This window comes from Jaculus jaculus, chromosome 1 (genome assembly GCF_020740685.1).
Source record: "Jaculus jaculus isolate mJacJac1 chromosome 1, mJacJac1.mat.Y.cur, whole genome shotgun sequence".
NCBI classification, from domain to species: domain Eukaryota; kingdom Metazoa; phylum Chordata; class Mammalia; order Rodentia; family Dipodidae; genus Jaculus; species Jaculus jaculus.
Genome location: NC_059102.1, coordinates 138831928 through 138852429, shown reverse-complemented (window position 1 = coordinate 138852429; position 20502 = coordinate 138831928). Strand labels below are relative to the sequence as shown.

General features: G+C 40.0%; 1 protein-coding gene across 5 annotated transcripts in view; it reads right to left on the bottom strand.

Annotated features, from left to right (window-relative positions):
- The window catches only part of Astn2 (astrotactin 2), a 1021805-nt gene that overhangs the window by 11367 nt on the left and 989936 nt on the right, over positions 1-20502 (bottom strand). For all 5 annotated transcript variants that reach the window (XM_045154445.1, XM_045154449.1, XM_045154453.1 and 2 more), the window contains 2 exons: positions 3297-3397; positions 1657-1840 (listed from right to left, as the gene is read on the bottom strand). In XM_045154445.1, coding sequence (XP_045010380.1) covers positions 1657-1840; positions 3297-3397 — 285 coding nt within the window. The remainder of the gene's footprint in view (positions 1-1656; positions 1841-3296; positions 3398-20502) is intronic.

Below are 20502 nucleotides of genomic sequence, written 5' to 3'. Positions count from 1 at the left end.
GGATCTGCCCATCTCTGCCTCCTCAGCATTGGGATTACAGGCACACAGTACCATATGAGGCATTTTACGTGGATACTGGGACCTGAACTCAGGTCCTTATACTTGTTTAACTTTAGTCACTTATCTGTCTCCACAGCCCCTCACTCTTACATGGCATGAACCATTGTAACTACATGAGGACCGATGTTTTCTACTGTAGATGCTGAGTTGTGCACAAGACCAGATCTGCTTTCTTCCCTCTTAATTCCAGCACTCAGCACAGGGCCTGACAGCATAGTTAGCACATTTAATGTATCAGTTAATGAAGTTCAATCTTTGCTAAATAAATAATTAAATAAATAAATCTCTTCTTCAATAGTTGCAGCATCACTTCATTGCTTGGGTGTTAGAGTTCATAGATGCAATTGCATCCAAATGGGATCTATAAATTCTGTGAGCACAGAGAGACCTAGAAGACCTTGGGGTTCAATAGGGTACAGGCACTTAAGACAGTCTCAAAAGCTGGGGCATCTCCCAGAATGACTCAAAATGCCCTGGTCCACACTTTTATAGATGTGTTCTATCATCCAATTATTGAAAAAGTAATAGTTATCATCTATTTTCAAAGGCAAGTAGAACATAAAGATAACTAATGACTAATGACTTGCATGTAGTAAGGAGGAGAAGTGACACATCATATAAGCAAATAAGATGCTGTAACTAGTAAGTAGAACACAGAATAAAACTAGGCAAACAGATGGAAATTTTGGAGAACTCTGATGAAGTGGCATTCTAGCTAAACCCTCAGGATATATTTAGGAAAAGTGATTCCACTAATTACAGAAAAGAATACCACTTCATTCATTTATCTAGATCATCTTATGGGCAAGCCACATGAGGGACAGAGAGCCCACATATGCTCAGAAAGCCTAGTAGCAGGGTCAGAATGGATTAGAACACAGCATCATGATTCTTACTGACATAACAGTATGGGATGTTGAAGTAACCTAACATCTCATCTGGGAGACAACAGAGACCAGAGAAGGAGAACAGTGGCAGACGGTGTCTACCCAAAGGTTAGTGGGTTATCGCATTCTATTACCTAATGGGCTGCACTACCACTTTAAAGGACTAGGAGGCTTTTCATGAAGATTTATTCACTGAAAAGGCATAAAGGATGCTAGCAGGCTATAGAAACAGGGCAAAAATTGTGGCTCTGGTTTACTTTCTACATTAACTCACTGAGCCCCATGGGAAAGCCCAATAAATCTGACTCCCTCTCTTGGTTCATGGGCAAGATGGCAGTAGAGATGACTCACATCATGCCTTTCATCTGGGGCTCTATACTTCTTCCTGTCGGACCATCTTCTTGTAGCATTAATCTAAAGAAACTTCCTTTCATAAGAAAGGGTTAAATTTATAGCTCAGAACTCAACAGAACTGATAAGACTTACCCCAAGGGGCGATCTCTCACATCCATTGACCATATGCTCATCAAGTCTTATCTATTTGCTAATCCCACTTCTCACTTTTTGTTTCTAGGCCTGACAGGACTAAGCATCAACTCGTATCCTTATTTATTTGATACAGCTTACTGTCTGCCTGGTGTGAGAGAATCCAGTAAAACCAATGGGTGGCAAAAAGAATCTGACCCTCTACCCATACTCATAGGCATACCTGGGCCCCAATTCATCCTCACTTCTCCAGACAAAGTCACCAAACTTTTCATAGTGAGAGTTGTAGTGGTGTTGGACTCGGAAAAGCATAGAAGCAGAGACCTCCATCAATGTGTTGTAGGCAGTTTGCTGCTCCTTTCCACTAGTGTACCCATTGTACAGATTGTAGATCTTGTCAGCGATCTCTGAGGAGGAAGAATTACAGAGAAGAACACTCACTCGAGGTGGGAAACCTTGACTATGGAAGCATGTCTCACAAGTAAGGCACTGTTGTGTGGGAGTGAGTTCACTTGCATGGTCTCTGGGGATAGACAACTCTTCATTCTATCCTGAATATGCCATGGACTAGTAGGGTTAGTTTTCTTATCTAGTACTTAAAGATAAAGTTGTTTAAATAGTCAGGACTGATGGGTACTTGTTCAAAAACCTTGTAAAGAAAATGCAGAGGCTTCAGCTTATTAGTCATGGCCATTCCTACTTCAGGCACTCCTACTAATCACTAGGATTTAAATATACCATGACTCTATGGCACATTCATTCAGTGTTAAAGGTGCTGATCAAAAATCTGTTTCCCTAAGTCAGCAACAGTTGACTGTGGAAGAATGTAGGGGACTTATGTTAAATGGGAAGAGCATTAACTTTATGCTATTTTCTGCTTTAATTTTTATTTTCCTTATTTTTAAACTATGTCCTCATGCTATTTTAAAATAATAATAAAATGACCCAAAAAACATCTCAAATCCCCTCACCTTTGAGGCTCAATAGTGCGCTGGTTCCTCTCCTCTGGTAGCTCATAAAACATTATTATAAAGCATTTTATTGTATCATTAGTGGAAGTGTTATGTCTCTCCACCCAGAATAGAAACTCCCAAAGGTCAGGTAGAGATTTGTCCCTATTACATTGCTTGGATCAGAACTTTTGGGAAATATTTGAGCAATAAAAGGTAGGCCTCCAGAAATCGTGAGGTCCCCTAACCTTTTGCCAGCATAGATGTAGAAACTGAATCTACATAATGCCTAAATATGCAATGGATATCGTCTACTCTTGGATTCTTTTCAGGTGCCTGTGTGTAATATTTACAATTTCACAAAGAAGCAGCAGCAAAAACATTTATTTTTCATGATAATTCTAATGGATAGGCACTCCATGCTGAGGACTCAAAAGCTACCTATCACTGAGCTTCATGGGGTAGCATGCTATGACCTGTTAGTAATGTCTCCAAAATGAGGAAATGGTTTTCTAGGTACCATCTTTTCCCCAGTTCTAACATAGACTTAAGTAGAAGCAACTGATGAGTTCCTATGCAAGCCAGGATAAGGACGCTGATGCTGTCTATTCCTTGCCTATTAGCCAGAACATGGTTGAATTCTAAAAAGGGTGTCTGACAACTGTTAAAGATATTGCTAATCTCCTTTACCCTATATTACCATAATTCATGTATTTCCATGTTCCTCCTGATTCCTTAGTCCTTCATTTAATTTTCTGTGCCAGTGGATATGGTGTGTGTGTGTGTGTGCGTATGTGTGCATGTGTGTATGAGCAAGCATGTGTACACACACATTGGTCAATGACTGTGGGGTACAGAACTTGAGAAGGGGAATTATAGGTTTTATCTGGAAATACAGAGATGGAGCACTTACCTTCTGCCTTGTTGTCATCTACCAGTGGACAGGCTGTCCTCAGGGTCACTGTGCTGAGCTCTGAGTGCCTCCCTCGCGTATCTACAGCATACAGAGTGAATCTATAGCACAGTAAGGAAACACAGCATGAGGCTTAGACTTCCCAGAAGAGTTGAAACCATGAACCCATAATCATGGCAATAAAGAGTGGTTCAAGGAACCCAGGTATGCTTAACCTGCTAGATAAATGACTTTTGTTTTTTTATAAAGAGTAAAAATATAAAGCAGATATTGGTTAGTGAATACCTTGCTAGGCCCTTTGGACTTAATTGAGTAATTTGCAATTAAGAAAGTCTAAATGGAAGAGATATATGGAGATATGTATTTGTATGCCATCAGTAAGAGCAATTATCTTCAGTCTCCAACTCTGTTATCCCCTGCTCCAGAGGGTGGGTATGAAGAGAGAGTAGGCCAGAGCTCCTAATTTCTTCCCCACCTCCCAGTTCTCTGGTTCCAATACCCCTGCTGCTGGCTTGGAGCTGCTTGGACTCTGTTTGTATGCTGTGCAACAGACCATTTGTTCCACCTTCCTAACTGAAAAGCTCCTTGGTCCCCGTGTCCCTGATGTCCTTCTCTGGAGGGTACATGTGCAGAGTGAGTAGGCCAGATTTCCTGGTTTGTTCCTGACATCCCAGTTCCTTGGTCCTGGTAATCCTGCTCCTGGCTTGAGGTGGCATAGACCATGCATGTGTGCTGCAGAAGCAGGGCTTTGCTTCAGCTTTCTGATGGACCAGCACCTGGGTACCCAAATCCCTGAGCCAGGGACCACTGTAGGAGCTGGATCCTTGCCCATAACTCCCCAGCTTCCTGGCTCCTGATTTCCTGATTTCCCAACCCCTGCTTGCTCTGCACTGAAGATTGCATGCAAGTCCAGAGTATAGGCCTGAGATCCCAGTTCCTTAATGTACACTTCCCCTGGTACCTTTGATGTACTTGCAATCTCTACAACATGTGCATCTGCTATTATAACCCCATCCTACACCAATCCAGTTCACATTTAAAACACAACACTCACTGAACATCTTACAAAGACAAATACTTGCTTCCTCAATAAAATGTGACTTTTATCCCAAGCTAGGTAGACCACAGTGAAAAAATAATGAAAGTCAGAAAACCAAGAGATATGCATCAAAGATATCTAGTGCCACAATGGAATCCTCCAAAGAAAACAACAGAAATCGAATTCCAAAATGAAAGCACAGCTTTGTGACCCTAATCAAGATAACTGATGAACTGGAAAGAAATGACAAAAAAAAAAAAAAAAAAAAAGAAGCCATCAATTGCAAAAAGTAAACTGAGCAGAATCATCTCTTAGAGCACTCATCTTTTGTCACTAGGCTTTACTTAATGGACAAAAATCAGAAAAGGCTCAAAAGAGGCATAAAGAAATTGAAGATGAGCCAACAAAGACAGAATCTCAATAACCAGCTAATTAAACTTATTGACCACTTGATCAGGTGTGAAAATGAATATCAATAATCATAAAGAAAGTCAGATCTCAAACTGAAATCACATGACAAAAAAGAAATGGACATGATGCAAAATAACACAGTAGAAAACAAAAATTAAATAGAGCCCTTTAAAAGCATCTCTAGAACCCTCCAATAAGAGTCACTCATGGGGCTGGAGAGATGGCTTAGCGGTTAATCACTTGCCTGTGAAGCCTAAAGACACTGGTTCAAGGCTCGACTACTCAGGACCCACTTTAGCCAGATGCACAAGGGGGCACATGCATCTGGAGTTCATTTGCAGTGGCTGGAAGCCCTGGCGTGCCCATTTCTCTCTTCTCTCTCTCTCTCTGCTTGCAAATAAATTTAAAAATAAATAATAAATAAATAAAGAGACACTCATGTGGAAAACAGAAACTCTGATATGGAACACCAAACAGAAGAAACTGATTGAGAGTCCAATAATGTTGCTAACTTCAAAAATTATGTGAAAATATGTTGGGTCATGATTTGCAGAGACATTTATCATACCAATAACTGGGGGCTAACTCCACAATGCTCAACCCATTTTCATTAACAAGGAGGGTCTAATGGGAGGGGGTAGATCACAGATGAGCCTAAATAATGGTACCAAACTGCCTGTATTTACTGAAAAAAAAAAACTAATAAATTAAATTTAAAAAATATTATGTGAAAAGACTGCAAGGGAAGTCTGGGATACCTAAAATGACCAAACATTCAGATCATAAGTATACCAAAATGGGAAGAAATCCAAGCCAGAAGAGATATTCAACAAAATGATTGAAGAAAATTTTCCCAGTCTCACAAAAGAGAGGCCCATATAGATATAAGAAACTTGCAGAACATCAGAAAGACTGGGCCAAAAAAGAAACTCGCCAAGGCACATCATAGTTAAAACTCATAGCACAGAAAACAAAAAGAGAGTGCTAAAAGCAGCAAGACTGAAACAAGTCATTACATACAAGGGCAATTCGATCTGAATTACCTGAGATTCCTCAATGGAAACACTGAAAGCCAGAAAGGCCTGGGATGGAAAACTTCAAGACTAAAAACCTATGGTTACCAACCCAAACTACTGTACCTAGCAAAAGTATCCCACATAATAGATGATGGAAGCAAAATTTACCATGAAAAAAGTCAACTTTATGATTATATGAGAAAAGGCAAACCTGCAGCGAATATTTCAGGCAGTACTCCACACAGAAGAGTCAAACAAACAATCTCAAGAGCCTACAACAAGAAGATTACAATAACCAAAAGTACAGGAGGCTCCAAAAAAAGAACAAAGCCTAAGAAAACATCAATCCCATAAAGCACCACATCACGGCAGGGATTAAATTGAACTTCACAGTTATCAGTTAATAATGCTTTTTTTTTTTCTCACCCATCAAATTGCACAAGTTAACAGAATAGATCAGAAAAATGGACTCTTCTATCTACTGTTTACAAGAATCCCACCTCACCACTAAAGACAGACCTCCTCAGGGGGAAATGAGGGGAAATGTGATATTCAAAGCAAATGGAAATAAGAAACAAGCAGGTGTTGCTATATTAATAACTGATAAAATAGACTTCAAATTAAAACTAATAAAAAAGGACAAAGAAAACCAATTCTTACTCATCAAGGGCATGATCCAGAATCAGGACATCAGAATCTTAAATCTATATGCACCAAACACATGTGAATCACAGTTTATAAAATAAAATCCACTTGACAACAAAACAGAAGTAAACACCAATACCATCACAGTTGGAGACTCCAGTACTCCACTATCATCCAAGCAGAAAATCAATAGGGTAATAATAGAGCTCAATAAAACCATAGATCAATTAACCTGAGGGACATGTAAAGAACATTTTACCTAAAATACTGCAGAACACACATTGCTCTCAGTAGCCCACAGAACCTTCTCCAAAGCTGATCATATATTAGGACATAAAACATGCCTCCATAAATTCAGAAAAAAATGATGTAACTTCCTGTATCATATCATATGACAATCCTTCAAAGCTAGAAATTAGCAACAATAAACACATCAGAAACCATCAGTACCTAAAGACTGAACAACACACTTTTAGACAATGAGTGGATTGTGGAAGAAATTGAAAGAGAAATTGTAAAATTCCAAGCATTGAATGATAATGAAAACACAACTTACCAAAACTTATGGTACTCAAGGAAGGCAGCCCTAAGGGGAACATTTATATAACTAAATGTCTTCATAAAAAAGATGGAAAGATTCCAAATCAGTAATATAACCATCCACCTAACTGCTTTGGAAAAACAAGAAGAACCCAACCCTAACAGCTCCCAACAGAAGGAAATAATCAAGATCAGAGTATAAAGTAATCAACTGGAAACTAAGAAAACAATTAAGAAAATTGATTAAATGAAGAACTGATTCATTGAAAAATAAAGAAAAACAATATTGATAAACCCTTCACCAATTTGATCAAATTAAACAAAGAAGTTTCAAATTAACAAAATCAGAAAAGAAAAAGGAGTGGTCACAACAGATATCAATGAAATTGAAAGAATCATCAGGTCATACTTCAAAACCTCTACACTACAAAACTGGGTAATCTGGAAGAAATGAATAAATTACTAGACACATACCACCTACTAAAACTAAACTCAGAGCAGATTAACCCTCTAAACAATTCTGTCACTTTCATCAACATTGACAAGGTAATCAAAGACCTCCACAAAAAGCAAAGTTCAGGACAGCTGGCTTCTTATCCAAATTCTATCAAAACTTCATGGAAGAACTGAAACCAAGTTTTCTCAAACTATCACATAATTAGAAAACAGGGAATTCTCTCCAGCCTTTTTTTTAATGAAGCTAGCATCATCCTAATACCAAAAACAAACTGAGATACAATAAGAAAACTTGGCCTATATCCCTGATGAAATTGCGTGCAAAGATCCCGAACAAAATCCTTGAAAACCGAATTCAACAACATATCAAAGGTATTATACACCTTGATCAAGCAGGATTCATCCCAGGTACATAGGGATAGTTCAACATACAGTTGTCAGCCAACCTAAAACACCACTTACATAAACTTAATCACAAGAGCCACAATATCTTTTCAATAGATACACAGGCCTTTGACAAAAACCAACATCACCTCATGATTGAAGTGCAGGAGAGAGTAGGCACGGACAGTTTATATCTCTGCACAATTACAGCTATATATAAAGCATCTAAAGCCCATATAATACTTTATGGGGAAAGACTCAAGATGTTCCTACTAAGATCAGGAATAAGACAGAGAGATCCACTCTCACCACTGCTCTTCAACTCAGTACTAGAAGTCCTAGCCCAAACAATAAGACAGGAGAAAGAAATGAAAGGGATACAAATTGGAAAGGAAGAATCAAATTAGCCCTATTTGCAGATGACATATTCTTATACATAAGTGATCCAAAAGTCTCCATCTCAAAACTTATAATATGATTAATTCCATCAGAATACAAAATCAACACAAAAAGCAGTTGTCTTTCTATACATAAAGGATATATATACAGAGAAAGAAATCAGCAAAACTGTTCCATTTTCAATAACCACAAAACTTAAATATCTTGGAATATAGCTTACCAAATATATGAAATACCTATATAATCAAAACATAAAAACACTCAAGAAAGAAACTGAGGAGAACTTAAGTAGATGAAAAGAACTCTCAAGCTCCTGGATAGGAAGAAATAATATTGTGAAAATGGAAATTCTATCAAAAGCAAAATACAGATTTAATGCAATACCTATAAAGATTCCAGCATCATGCTTCACAGAGATAGAGAAAAGGATCTCAAAGTTCATATGGAGTGGAAATAGGTCTCAGATATCCAAACATATCCTCAGCCAAAGAAACAGCTCTGGAGGTGTCACCATACTTGATATAAACAGATATTACAAAGCCATCATAATAAAAGCAGCATGGTACTAGCACAAAAACAGAACTATAGACCAACAGAAAAGAATTTAAGACACAAACATTAGGTAAAGGTGGCCATAGCTACTTGCTCTTTGACAAAGATGCCAAGTGTCGCTGTAGATTGGAGAAAAGACAGCATTTTCAACAAATGGTGCTGGATAAATTGAAAAATGAAACTAGACCCTCTCACTTTACTATACACAAAAATCAATGCCAAATGGATTAATGACCTCAATATGATACCTGAAAATCTTCAACTACTGGAAGAAAAAATAGGAGGAACTCTTCATGATATAGTAGTAGGAAAGGACTTCCTGAACAATAATCCAGTAGCACAGGAATTTAAACCATCTTCCACCAAAGGAATCTCATAAAGCTAAAAAGCTTTTGCACAGACAAGCATACCATAAGGAGAACCAATTGCTTACCTACAGAATGGGATGATTTTTTTTTTTTTTTTTGCCAGCAATACCACTGACAGAGGCCTAATGTCTAGGATCTCAAGAGTTTTAATAAAAAAAATCAGTGCTGGAGAGATGGCTTAGTGGTTAAGTGCTTGCCTGTGAAGCCTAAGGACCCCAGTTTAAGGCTCTATTCCCCAGGACCCAAGTTAGCCAGATGCACAAGAGGGTGCACTCATCTGGAGTTCATTTGCAGTGGCTGGAGTCCCTGGCATGCCCATTCTCTCTCTCGCTCACTTGCTCTCAAATAAATAAATAAAATAAACAAAAAAATTTAAAAATTCTTTAAAAAAATCAAACAACTCACTGAAAAAATGGGGCAGAGAACTTAATAGTGAGTTTCCAGAGGAAGAAATACAAATAGACAACGACACTTAAGAAAATGTTCAACATCCCTAACCATCAGGGGAATGCAGATTAAAACAACCATGAGATCCTAACTTACTCAAGTAAGAATGACAATCATTAAAAAAAAAAAAAAAAATCAAATGAAAACAAATGTTGATGAGAATATGGGGAAAGAACAACCTTCATTCATTGTTAGGAATGGAAACTTGAACAACCAATATGGAAAGCAATGTGGAGATTCCTGAAAAAGATGAATATAAAACTACTAACAGACCCAATTATTCATTTACACGGCATATACCCTTACACTCCATGCTTCAATACAGAGATATTTGCTCGATCATGTTTATAGCTGCTCAACTCATTACAGCTAAGAACAGGCATCAACCCAGGTGCCAATGATTGGACAAGTGGATAATGAAGTTGTGGTGCATATACACAATGGAATTCTACTCGGCATTAAGAATAAATGATAAAACAAAATTTGTAGGAAAGTGGATGGGCTTAGAACAGATCATACTCAGTGAACACACAATCACAGAAAGATAAATGCCACATGTTCTCACTCATCTGCGTTTCTTAACCTGGATCACCATAGGTTGCTGGATAGGTAACTTGAGGCCCACACAATAGGGATGGAATGGTTTGGTAGGAGGGGAGGTGGAGGGTGAGGGGAAATAAACACAAAACTAAACCCAAAATGAACTGGTACCATAGAAACCTTTCTCCTTGAAGGTATACTGAAAGATATAATATTCAACAGGAGTGTGTGGTGTGTGCCCCAAATTAAGGTCTCTAGAGAGGATGGAATAAAGCTTAACCTTAAAATATTTTGGCTACATATGCCAAATTGATGCATAATTGAAAATAATAAACATTCTGCATATTAAGAAGTATTAATATATGCATGTGTGTTTATGGGAAGATACCTTGCATGTTGTAGTGTAATATTCAGCTAAGATTTAATTCTTATTATAAAAATCAATAGGGACTCCATCTAATTAGTTTGAAAAATCTGTTTATATCTTTAATAAGTGATAAAATCATACAGATAACAAAAAAAAATATATTGGCTCTGACTTGTAACTCACAGTATCAGGAATAGGTGCTATCCACATTGAGCTGTTGATCAGAGAGACCTACAAAGTCCCCAAAACAAGACAGGTTTCTGTCAAAGTACCTGATTACCTACCTGAGGTAAAAAGTAAGACCTTATTGCTGAAGACACCATATGCTGCTGACACAGAACACAGAAAAATTTGGCTGTAATATGGAAGAGAGCCAGTCCCCAGACAGCACTTCTATTTTTGCAAAGCACTACATGAGCTACTGGGGGAAGTGACCAACAATGGTGTGAGGAAGGAGAGGTCTAAACTATTCAGAAGCAACCTGCCTGACAAGAAGTTCACACCCACACCAGTGTGACGTAGCACACAACCTTGGTGAGTAACCAGTGGTTTTCTGATTGGCTAAGAGATACACTCAGTGGAAAGGAGCTCATATTTGGAACTTGGAACTAGGTCTGAATCCTATGGAAACAAAGATTATACTCTTCAATGTCAGACTCCCACTAGTCTTTGGCTAAAAGTGGTTATACATCCATCAAACTCTCCTAAATTAATAACACTTATTTTCAATTTACCATATGCTGAGTTCAGTATCCATTGCAGAATCTTTTTTTATTTTTTTCCTTTTTCTTTTTCAGAAGGTAGCAAGACCCGAGGAAATAAACTGCCCCTCACATCTCAGTGAAGAATCATGTGCAACCACAGAGGAATTTGGGCAGATGAGCAAGGGTTCTCCTTCCACGATGTGCCTGGCAATGAGTGCCATGGTGAAAGACACAGATGTTGAGAACACTCAACACTTACCACAGCAGAAATCCAGAGCCTCCTAAGAGCTCATCACTGAAGGAGACTTAAAACACACCCACGAAGGCTCGGAGAATTTTGCAGAAGAGAGAGCATAAAAATCATAACAGCCACAATTGGCATGTCATGTACAGAGGCATTGCCTTCCCCCCCATGACTGACTGCTCCGGCCAGAACACATAACTCATCACCCCATGTGGAATAGCAGCAACGCCAATGTGGAGGGTCCCCTGTGGAATGCGGTCAGGGAGAAGGGGGAAGATGGTACCAACATCATACAAAGTGTGCTCTCATTTAAAAAAAAAAATTGAGATTTTATATCATTCCTTGGACCTATAGTTACTGAAGGTAGAACAAGGCTTGAAGCCAAGCAGTCTGAATGAACCAAGGGCTTGTAAGTCTTAATCCTTCCTTGCTTGATGAAGATGCTTGTTTAGATGTTCATTCATTCAATTCCTCATTCCACAGTACTTAATGAGCATTAAATGGAGGCCAGGAATCATTTTAGGTGCTAAGGTTTTGAACAAGAATGTCAATGTCCCTGATGCTTAAAGCTAACCAAAATGTAAACAAAAATCAATAAACAAATTGTGTCAGTCCATTCCCTTCATGTTATTCTCTTATATCCCTTCTTCCCCATGGCCCATACCACCAAGAGACCTTCTCAGTCTTCAGCACAGAAAAGAGAGAGGGGATTTAATTAATAAATAAAAATTGTGTACATGTGAAAAAAATAATAGCAAGTCTGATGTATAATACACCAGGGTCATTTGAAAAAGAAGAAAATGGCCATGTAGGATGCATGTTCCTTATGACATTGTAATTCATGAAGGTCTTTCTAAGCAGGAACATTTTGATCTAAAACCTGAATAATGAGGAAAAAAAGAGCTTATGGGAGCAACATCTTGGAAAAGAGCATTCTAGGCTCAGTAAATGCAAAGTTCTTGAGGATAGAAGGACCATGCTGAGAAATAGATAGGTGGTGTGGCTGGAGCAAAGTGTGATGGAATGGAAATTCAGTGGAGGGTCTTACAGATTGTGACAGGAATCTGGGGATTATTATAGCTATATGACATGTTCCCACCTCTCCACCATGCTGTTTTGAGGTCCATGAAGCCTTGGGGGGCGTAAACATGATCTGTGAGCTTACAGAGAGAACTGCTACAGGCAGACCTTATGGGTTCAGAGTACAGAGTTCCTTCTAGAGCACCCTATAACTCCAGAATGGCTCTGTGGCCCTGGACAGAATCACATCTCTGAGTTGCATTGTGAACACAAAGTCTAAAGAGGACACAGAATACTTCCCAGAGGAAGTAGAATTTAGAGGCCAGTGATTAAGAACAGAATGTGGAGCATGCATTTGAGCGTTCTGACTTTGCAAGCCATTCTTCTCCACCAACTCTTAGGGATACAACCAGTAGTGCCAAGTGGGCTGAGGGTGTTCCTTTTGTTAAGGGGCAGAGCCTGAATCTTTAACCTCTAGTTTCTTTCCTCCTTCTTTGGCTGTTAAGTATAATTCATGCTATAAGTTGGGCTCAGTGTTATGATCACATAGTTCCAGAGCTATGAGTCCTGATTGACTGTGCATATGGGGTACTTCATGAATCTGGCTCTCTGGAATTAATTCATTAATATGTGATAAGATCTTAGCTTGTGTCAAGCACTGAGTTAAAAGGTTTTACATATATCATCACAATTAACTTACCAAGAAATTCTAAAAGAAAAGTACAACTATCCTCTTTATTTTGTACCTGAGACTCAGAGATATAAGGCAACTTTCCCAGAGCCATACAGTAATTACTGGGACTGATTATGTATATGTGTGTGTGTATATATATATGTAGGATCTTTGGATATACTGGATATACATAGCATGTGTTGGTACCATCATTTCCCTCCACCCTGTCCCCATTGCCTTAAAGGCCCTCCTCAGTAAGATTTTTGCGATTCACCATAGAGTTGTGGGCAGTGAGTTGTGAGAGCAGCCATCTGCCATTGGGAGAGGCACTACCTCTGGATATTCCCTCCCCTCCCGTGGCTCTTACAACCTTTCAGCCCCTTCTTCTGCAAAATTCTCAGAGCCATGGTGGTTGTGTTTTAAGTCTACTTTAGTGTTGTGCTCTCAGTAGCTTCTGGATCTCTGCTTTGGTGCATTTTGAGTATCCTCAGATTGTTGCCCTGGCACAGGCTATCAGGCTTACTGTGAAAGCAGTCCTCTTGTTCATCTTACCAACTCCTAGGTAGTTTAACCTGGTCTCTATCTGATATCATCTCCTGTCAGGGGGTCATCTATGCTTTTATTTTTATTTTGCCTTGTTGATAGATTTTGCTTGCTGGTACTGATAATTAAAATCTTGGATTGAGTCCAGTGTGGTGGTGCATGACTTCAGTCCCAGCACTTGGGAGGCAGAGACAGGAGGATCACTACGAGTTTGAAGCCAACCTAAAACTAGAGAAAATTCCAGGTCAGCCTATGGTAAAGTACAAGCCTACCCCCCCCCCCGCCAAAAAAAATAGAAAGAAAATAAACTGGGGCTAGAGAAATGGCTTAGTGGTTAGGTGCTTGCAACCAAAGCCAAAGGGCCCAGGTTTGATTCCTCAATACTCTGGAAATGCCAGATACACAAAGAGGCTCATGTGTCTGGAGGGTTTTTTTTTTTTTTACAGTGGATAGAGGCCCTGGAGCACCCATTCTTCCTCTCTCTCTCTCTCTCTCTCTCTCTCTCTCTCTCTCTCTCTCTCTCACACACACACACACACACACACACACATCTCTCTCTCTCAAATAGATGGATACAATAAAACAAACCTTGGTTGCTTGATACCAAAGCCCATGAATTAAAACTGCTGTCATTGCCTTCCTCCAATAATTGACTGTTGTTCCCACAACATCGCCTTAAAACATACCCACTAAGGCTCAGAGAAGAGGGGGCAGAAAAATTGTAAGAGCCACAAGTTGGAATGTTATACCCGGAGGCATAGCCTCCCCCCAACAACTGACTGCTGCTTCCATAACACATAACCCATAGTCTCATGGGGAATACTAGCAATCCCACTGATGAAGGCCCACAGTGGAATGGGGGCAGGAAGGAAGGAAAAGATGGTACCAACACATGATGTATCCATAAAAAAGTATATTTTAAATAAAAACAAAGTAAAATAAATCCATGTCCCCTATTGTCTTCTGGCTACAAATTTGCAGGTTTCAACTATGTACAGATGTAATTCTACTTGCTACACTTGCTGAACACTAACAATATTGAGCCAGTTCAGCTTCATGTATTTTTCTATTATATATTTATTTATTTATTTATTCACTTACTTGGCATGGTAGCACAGCTGTAACTCAGGAGGCTGAGATAGGAAGGTTTTGAATTTCAGGACAGCCTGGGTTACAATGTGATGATGTGGTAAGCCTGGGTGGGTGACATAACAATTTTATGTCTCAAAATGCAAAACAAAAACAAAAATGATCCTGCTCCAAATAAATAAAAAAGAAGGAAAACTTGTTATGTGAGAGAAGGCATCTGGCAAAGTTAAAAAGGTAGAGATATATTGAATATCATTGAATAACCACTTTTCTGCCTGTATGTATGTGTTTTCGTATGTTTGTGGGCACACATATGTATATGGGTTCAGCTGCCTGTGTGTGTGTGAATGTGGAGGCCAGAGGTCAACACAGGGTGCCTTTCTCAATTACTTTCCAAATTACTTTTTGAGACAGAATTTCATACTGAACTGAAAGCTTACCAATATAGCTAGATTAGCTGGCCAGCAAACCCTAGAGATTGCGTATCTCTATCTCTACAGCTCTGGGATTATAGACATGCATTGCTGTGTCAGGATTTCAAGCAGATACTAAGGATCTGGACACAGGCCCTCACTTTATCTATGAAGCCATCTCTCCAATGTTTGAGTAGGCACTGTTCTTCCATATGCTAATTTATGAAGACAGTGCCAGAAACAGGATTTGAATCCTTGCCTGTGGGTGAGTAGGTGCACTCCAGTTTGGGTACAACCATATCACATCATTTAACATAGCACTATGCACCTATCAGTCACTCAGGATTTTTGTAAGTAATGAACTGGAGAGTACCCCATCTCATTTCTCACTTTCAGATTCTCCATCAATAGAAGAGGGTAATTTTATAGACATATAATAGTCTCAATGATGGAATGATGCATGAGGTAGGGGCTTGCAGTTGCATGATTTTATAAAGACCATATACACAATGCTTATTATTTTTTTTAATCACAAGTGCTTTTGTTTATTACATTAGTTTTTTTTAATTGTTTTTGTTGTTTTTATTAGTTAGGTACACAGTGTGTATACAGCCATATTGGTACCATCATTAGCCTCCTCCCTATCTTCCCCTCTTTGAAGGGACCTTCCTTGTTGTGGAATATGGGTCATGCATTGTGAGGTTAGCCATCAGTTCTGAGTAAGAGGCAATGTCTCTGTGCATAATGTCCCAACATGGGGCTGTAACAATCTCTCCGCACCGTCTTCCACAAATTTTCCTGAGCCATGTTGGGTTTGCTTTAGATCTACTTCAGTAATGAGGTCTTGGGAGCCTTTATGTCTGTGGATATATAGTTTGGTAGGAGTTGAGTGTTCTCTGTGTCTCTCTCTTTCACCCTTATGATGGTACCAGGTTCACCAAGAAAGCAGCAATCTTGCTTATTTCCCCAATTACTCTTGGTTTCAATTGGGGCCCTGGTTAGATGTGATGGGTTGAATTCCTCAGGTTCTGTGTCCATCTGCAAAAGAGCAGCAAATTATCCAACAGAGAGTGAAGTCAACACACTTATTTTTATAAGAGCATACACGTTTATGGTTTTACTTTTCTTGATGTGTTTATTATGTAGGGTGTGTGTATGCAGATGCACACACCCTGTGAGCACACATGCAGAGGCCTGAGAAAGTTATTGAGAAAGATATTGGGTCACCTTCTCTATGGATCTTCTGCATTATTTCCTTGAGACAGAGTATCTTTCTGAACCTGGGGCTCACCATTTTTTGGATAGATTAGTGATGCCTGTCTCCACTGCACCCCCTTAAGGCCAACTTTTTATGTGGGAACTGGGAATAAAACTCAGGTTCTCATACTTGTACAGCAAGAGCCCTTGCCCACCAAGCCATCTTCTCAATCTCTGAGTAATCTTTTAAAACACTTTATTGAAATTTTAAGAGACTATGTATGTCAACCAAAAGACACATATAAGGCCTGAAGTGAATGAAATATGTGAGGAAGTCTATTTTCCTAATCACCACTTTTTTAAAAAATATTAACTTGCAAGCAGAGAGAGATAAAAGAGAAACAGAGAACGGGAGTGTCAGACCTCTAGCTTTTGAAAAAAAAAAAAAAAAAAGACAACCTCCAGATGTATGTGCCACTTTGTGCATCTGGTTCTATGTGTGTACTGGAAAACTGATCCCAGGTTATAAGGCATTACAGGTGAGTGCCTTAACCACTGAGCCATCATTCCAGCTGGGCCACTTGTTTTCTTGGTTTTTATTTTGTGGTGCTTCTGCCCCAGAGTGGTTAGTATCAGTTATCTCCTTATTCAAACAGCATAAATAACACCATGCTGGGGAAGAATCAGTCTTAGGGTTGTTTTTTTCTTTGTACAGTGATGGTAATTGAACCCAGGGTCATACACATGCTGAGCAAGTGTTCTACCACTGAGCTCCATTCCTCAGTTTAGTGCTGAGTTATGAAAGCTGAATAGAATATCCACTTTCCACTTATAGGCTGAGCATTCTTTGGGAAGTCTCTTCACCATGTCTGACCCTTCGTTTCCCCACCTGTTAAGCAGGATGAGATATATTAAGGATAAAAGCGGAATGAGATATAATCATCATAATAGGCCTGGTTTGATCTTTGGCCCTTAAAATATAGTTTCCAATTACATTATTACAATGACCAAACTTGTCAGTGGATGCCTCAGGGTGCAGGAAGCCTCAGGCCACCCTGCCTGAGGTGAGGGGGTGAGGGATATGGAAGAGAAAGATGTCAACCTCACAGGCCTGGGTCAAAAGTCATAAGGCCATGTGCTTTCTGCCTGTCTCAGCTGTAATTGTAGAACTGTTCTGGGGAACATCTGAAATCTGTTAGGGAACTGAGAAGAGTTTGGAGGAACTCTTTGTGAGTGGAGAGGAAGAAAGAAGAGAGAAGGAGAGAGAGAGAGTGAAAGAAGGAAATAGTTAGGCCTTTATGTCTCTTAGAAGAGGAGGGAGAGTATTGCTACTGTCTGCTTGGTCTGCTATGTATTTTGTGAAGTACAGAGACAATTGAACGGAAGCCTTTGAGATCCTTCCTCTAACTGAATACTCATTCCATGGATGGCAAAACTACAGCTCAGACAGGGAAGTGACTTAAAGAAGGACCCACTGCCACTAAATCCAGAGGGAAGAAGACCCCATCCATCCTGAGTCCTGCACCAGCACTCATTCTATGCTCTGCCCTGCATTACAGTTAGCTGACTTAAATCCATGTCTACTTTGTGGAAGCTTTGGTAGAAAGAGAGGTGGCTCTAAGGGTGAAGTTGGAAGGATTTTATAAGATCCTGAAGCTAGAGGCCTAAACTGCTGTTATTCTATTCCACTCCAAGAGCAACGTCCAAAGTGGCTGAAAACCAGAGTTTGAGTTCCCACCTTTCAACAAACTGTGGCATGAGATCCTAAGCGCCTAATGCAATATGGTCTCACTGAGTTGAGAAGCTGAAAGAAAACAAACAGCATGACTACTCAGATGAAAAGAATTTTCCAGTGTGCTTTCATCATTGTCAGGGCAGCGCTACCCATATCAAGTCTCTCACCATCTCTGGAACAGTCGGTCATCTTCTCAGGACAAATGCCTTAGGCATGGCTCCTTGCTGTTCATTCATATGCTCAACTGTACCCCGTCATTGAAGCCCAAGTAAGCTATGTGCAGAGTGCATGCTTATCTGCTGGTCTTTGCTTCCTACTCTATTTCACAGCTGAAGCTCACCATTCAGACACATGGATCCCAAGTCTTTGTATAAACTACACCTTCTAGCTGAGTCTCCTTCAAGTGAACCCTTCACCTTGTCCTTGCAACATTCTCCATTTCTTCCTCTGTACCATCCAGAAGAGCTGCCTTGATCACACATCATATGACAGTTCTGCCTACACCTGTCCACTTCTCTCTTGCCCCTGAGTCTGAAGCTTCAGAACAAGATTGACTCGGCCTTTCTGTCAGGCACCTGGTGCCCAGACACTCAGTACATATTGGTCAGAATGATGTAGTTAATGTATGATTCAAATATCTCACCCTACGAAAGTCATTACCCTTTTCTAGGAATCAGTTTTTCCGTCTGTGAGATGAATAAAACTTGGTTGGACTGAAGTGTTTTAAGAGGTGTATAGCAGTATGGCTAAAGGAATCAGATAATTTGGTTTTGAATTCTGTCTTCCCATTCACTGGAGGTGTGAGACTTTATCTCAATTTACTCACAATATTATTACTAACCTTGGATGAAGTTGTTGATATAAAACAAGATATGATATGGGATGTGCCCAGTGTGACACTTGGCATGTGCTGATCAATCATGAAGAATGGTCCTTGGTATTATTATCATTACTGTGCCTCTACCCAAGGCTCTGGTTTCACTCCCACCTGAGTTAAGTGGCCCTTGTGGAGAACAGAGGTAAGTGGGTGGGTGGAAAAGGAGCTGTTGCAGGTCCCCATTTAAGATTCTGAGACCTCCTCACAGCAGGGGTGAGAGAATGAAACCGAGAAGTTAATTGGCGGTGAGAGCTTCTCACGGATCTGACAGGGGCTAAGAGCAGGAATGGAGCTCTAGAGGCCCATGTCAGACCCAGGTCCCTGAGGAGAGTACAGGAGAATGCGTTTGAAGTCTCCAGACTAACGCCTGCTCTTCCCCAGCCACCGCGTGATTTAGGCATTCTGGGGAGGCAAAAGTCTCTTCGCTGATTTGAAGGGAAACAGATGTTTCCAGGCCAGAGGCCCTGGTCTTGTAAAAACGCTCCTCTCCCCAGCTTCTCCCCGCCCCACACAGCTTTGGCAAACAACTTCCCATTAGCTCACACCCACCTTTCCACCCCCAACTTTCTATTCTCTGGCCCCCCAGCACAGTGTGGTGGCGGGGGAAATTGGGAGTCACGAGCCAGCCCTGGGTCTGAGCAGCGGGGCGGCCTTCTTTGAATTGCAGTCTTCCACCTATGCAGTAGGATGTTGAGCCAAGATCACCTCTGAAGTACAGAGGGTTATTCTTCTCTGTCTTATTTGCAGTGTGCTACAGAGAACTTGACTTGAAAATCACACTGCTCTAGATTTCAGCCTGGGCTGTGCCAGGTCTGGGCAATAGGAGACTGGATCACTAAGCTTCAAGATCTATATGGCTAAGATGGAAATCATAGTTCTGTCCTACGAAGTTATGAAAATGAAATTAAAATTCAGTCTCTGGTCATATTTTAGGTTTCTTATGTACAAAAGTTGTAGGAACTGTTTTCCCTTGTTAGTCATAGTTCCTACGTTGCATCAAGTAAGTGTGCAACCGTAATTGGATATTGGTGGGAAGACAGCAGGAAGAAACATTGCTGTAGGAGTCCCAAGAACTTCACAAGTTGCTAACCTCTCTCAACTCCAGCCACGTGAGACATCTCACTCTTGCAGTTACATGAAGCAGGGTGTAGAGGGTTCTGCAGAGCCTGAATACCTGTGTTTACATGTTAGTTTTATAGACTATCATATCACAGCCTCATCCAAGAGATTGTGTTCTATATTCTTCTATATAATATTTGTACTGTGGGAATATGATATCTGGAACAGTATTCAGCATAAGTGCAAAGGAAGCACTAAATGGTTAATAAAAGGCATGTATTTAAATTATTAATGTGTTCTACAATGGATAAAAAATAAACTCCAGTCCAGCATTGTTATTTTACCTTGAATGTAGAGTTGCCTCACAGGTGCTTTGACTAAAAGAGCGCCATGATGATATGCTGGGTGACGGTTGAGTCTGGCTGCTCAGAGGACCACGAGGACATGCTGGAATACTGTTGAATCTAGTTGTACAACTCACCATAAGG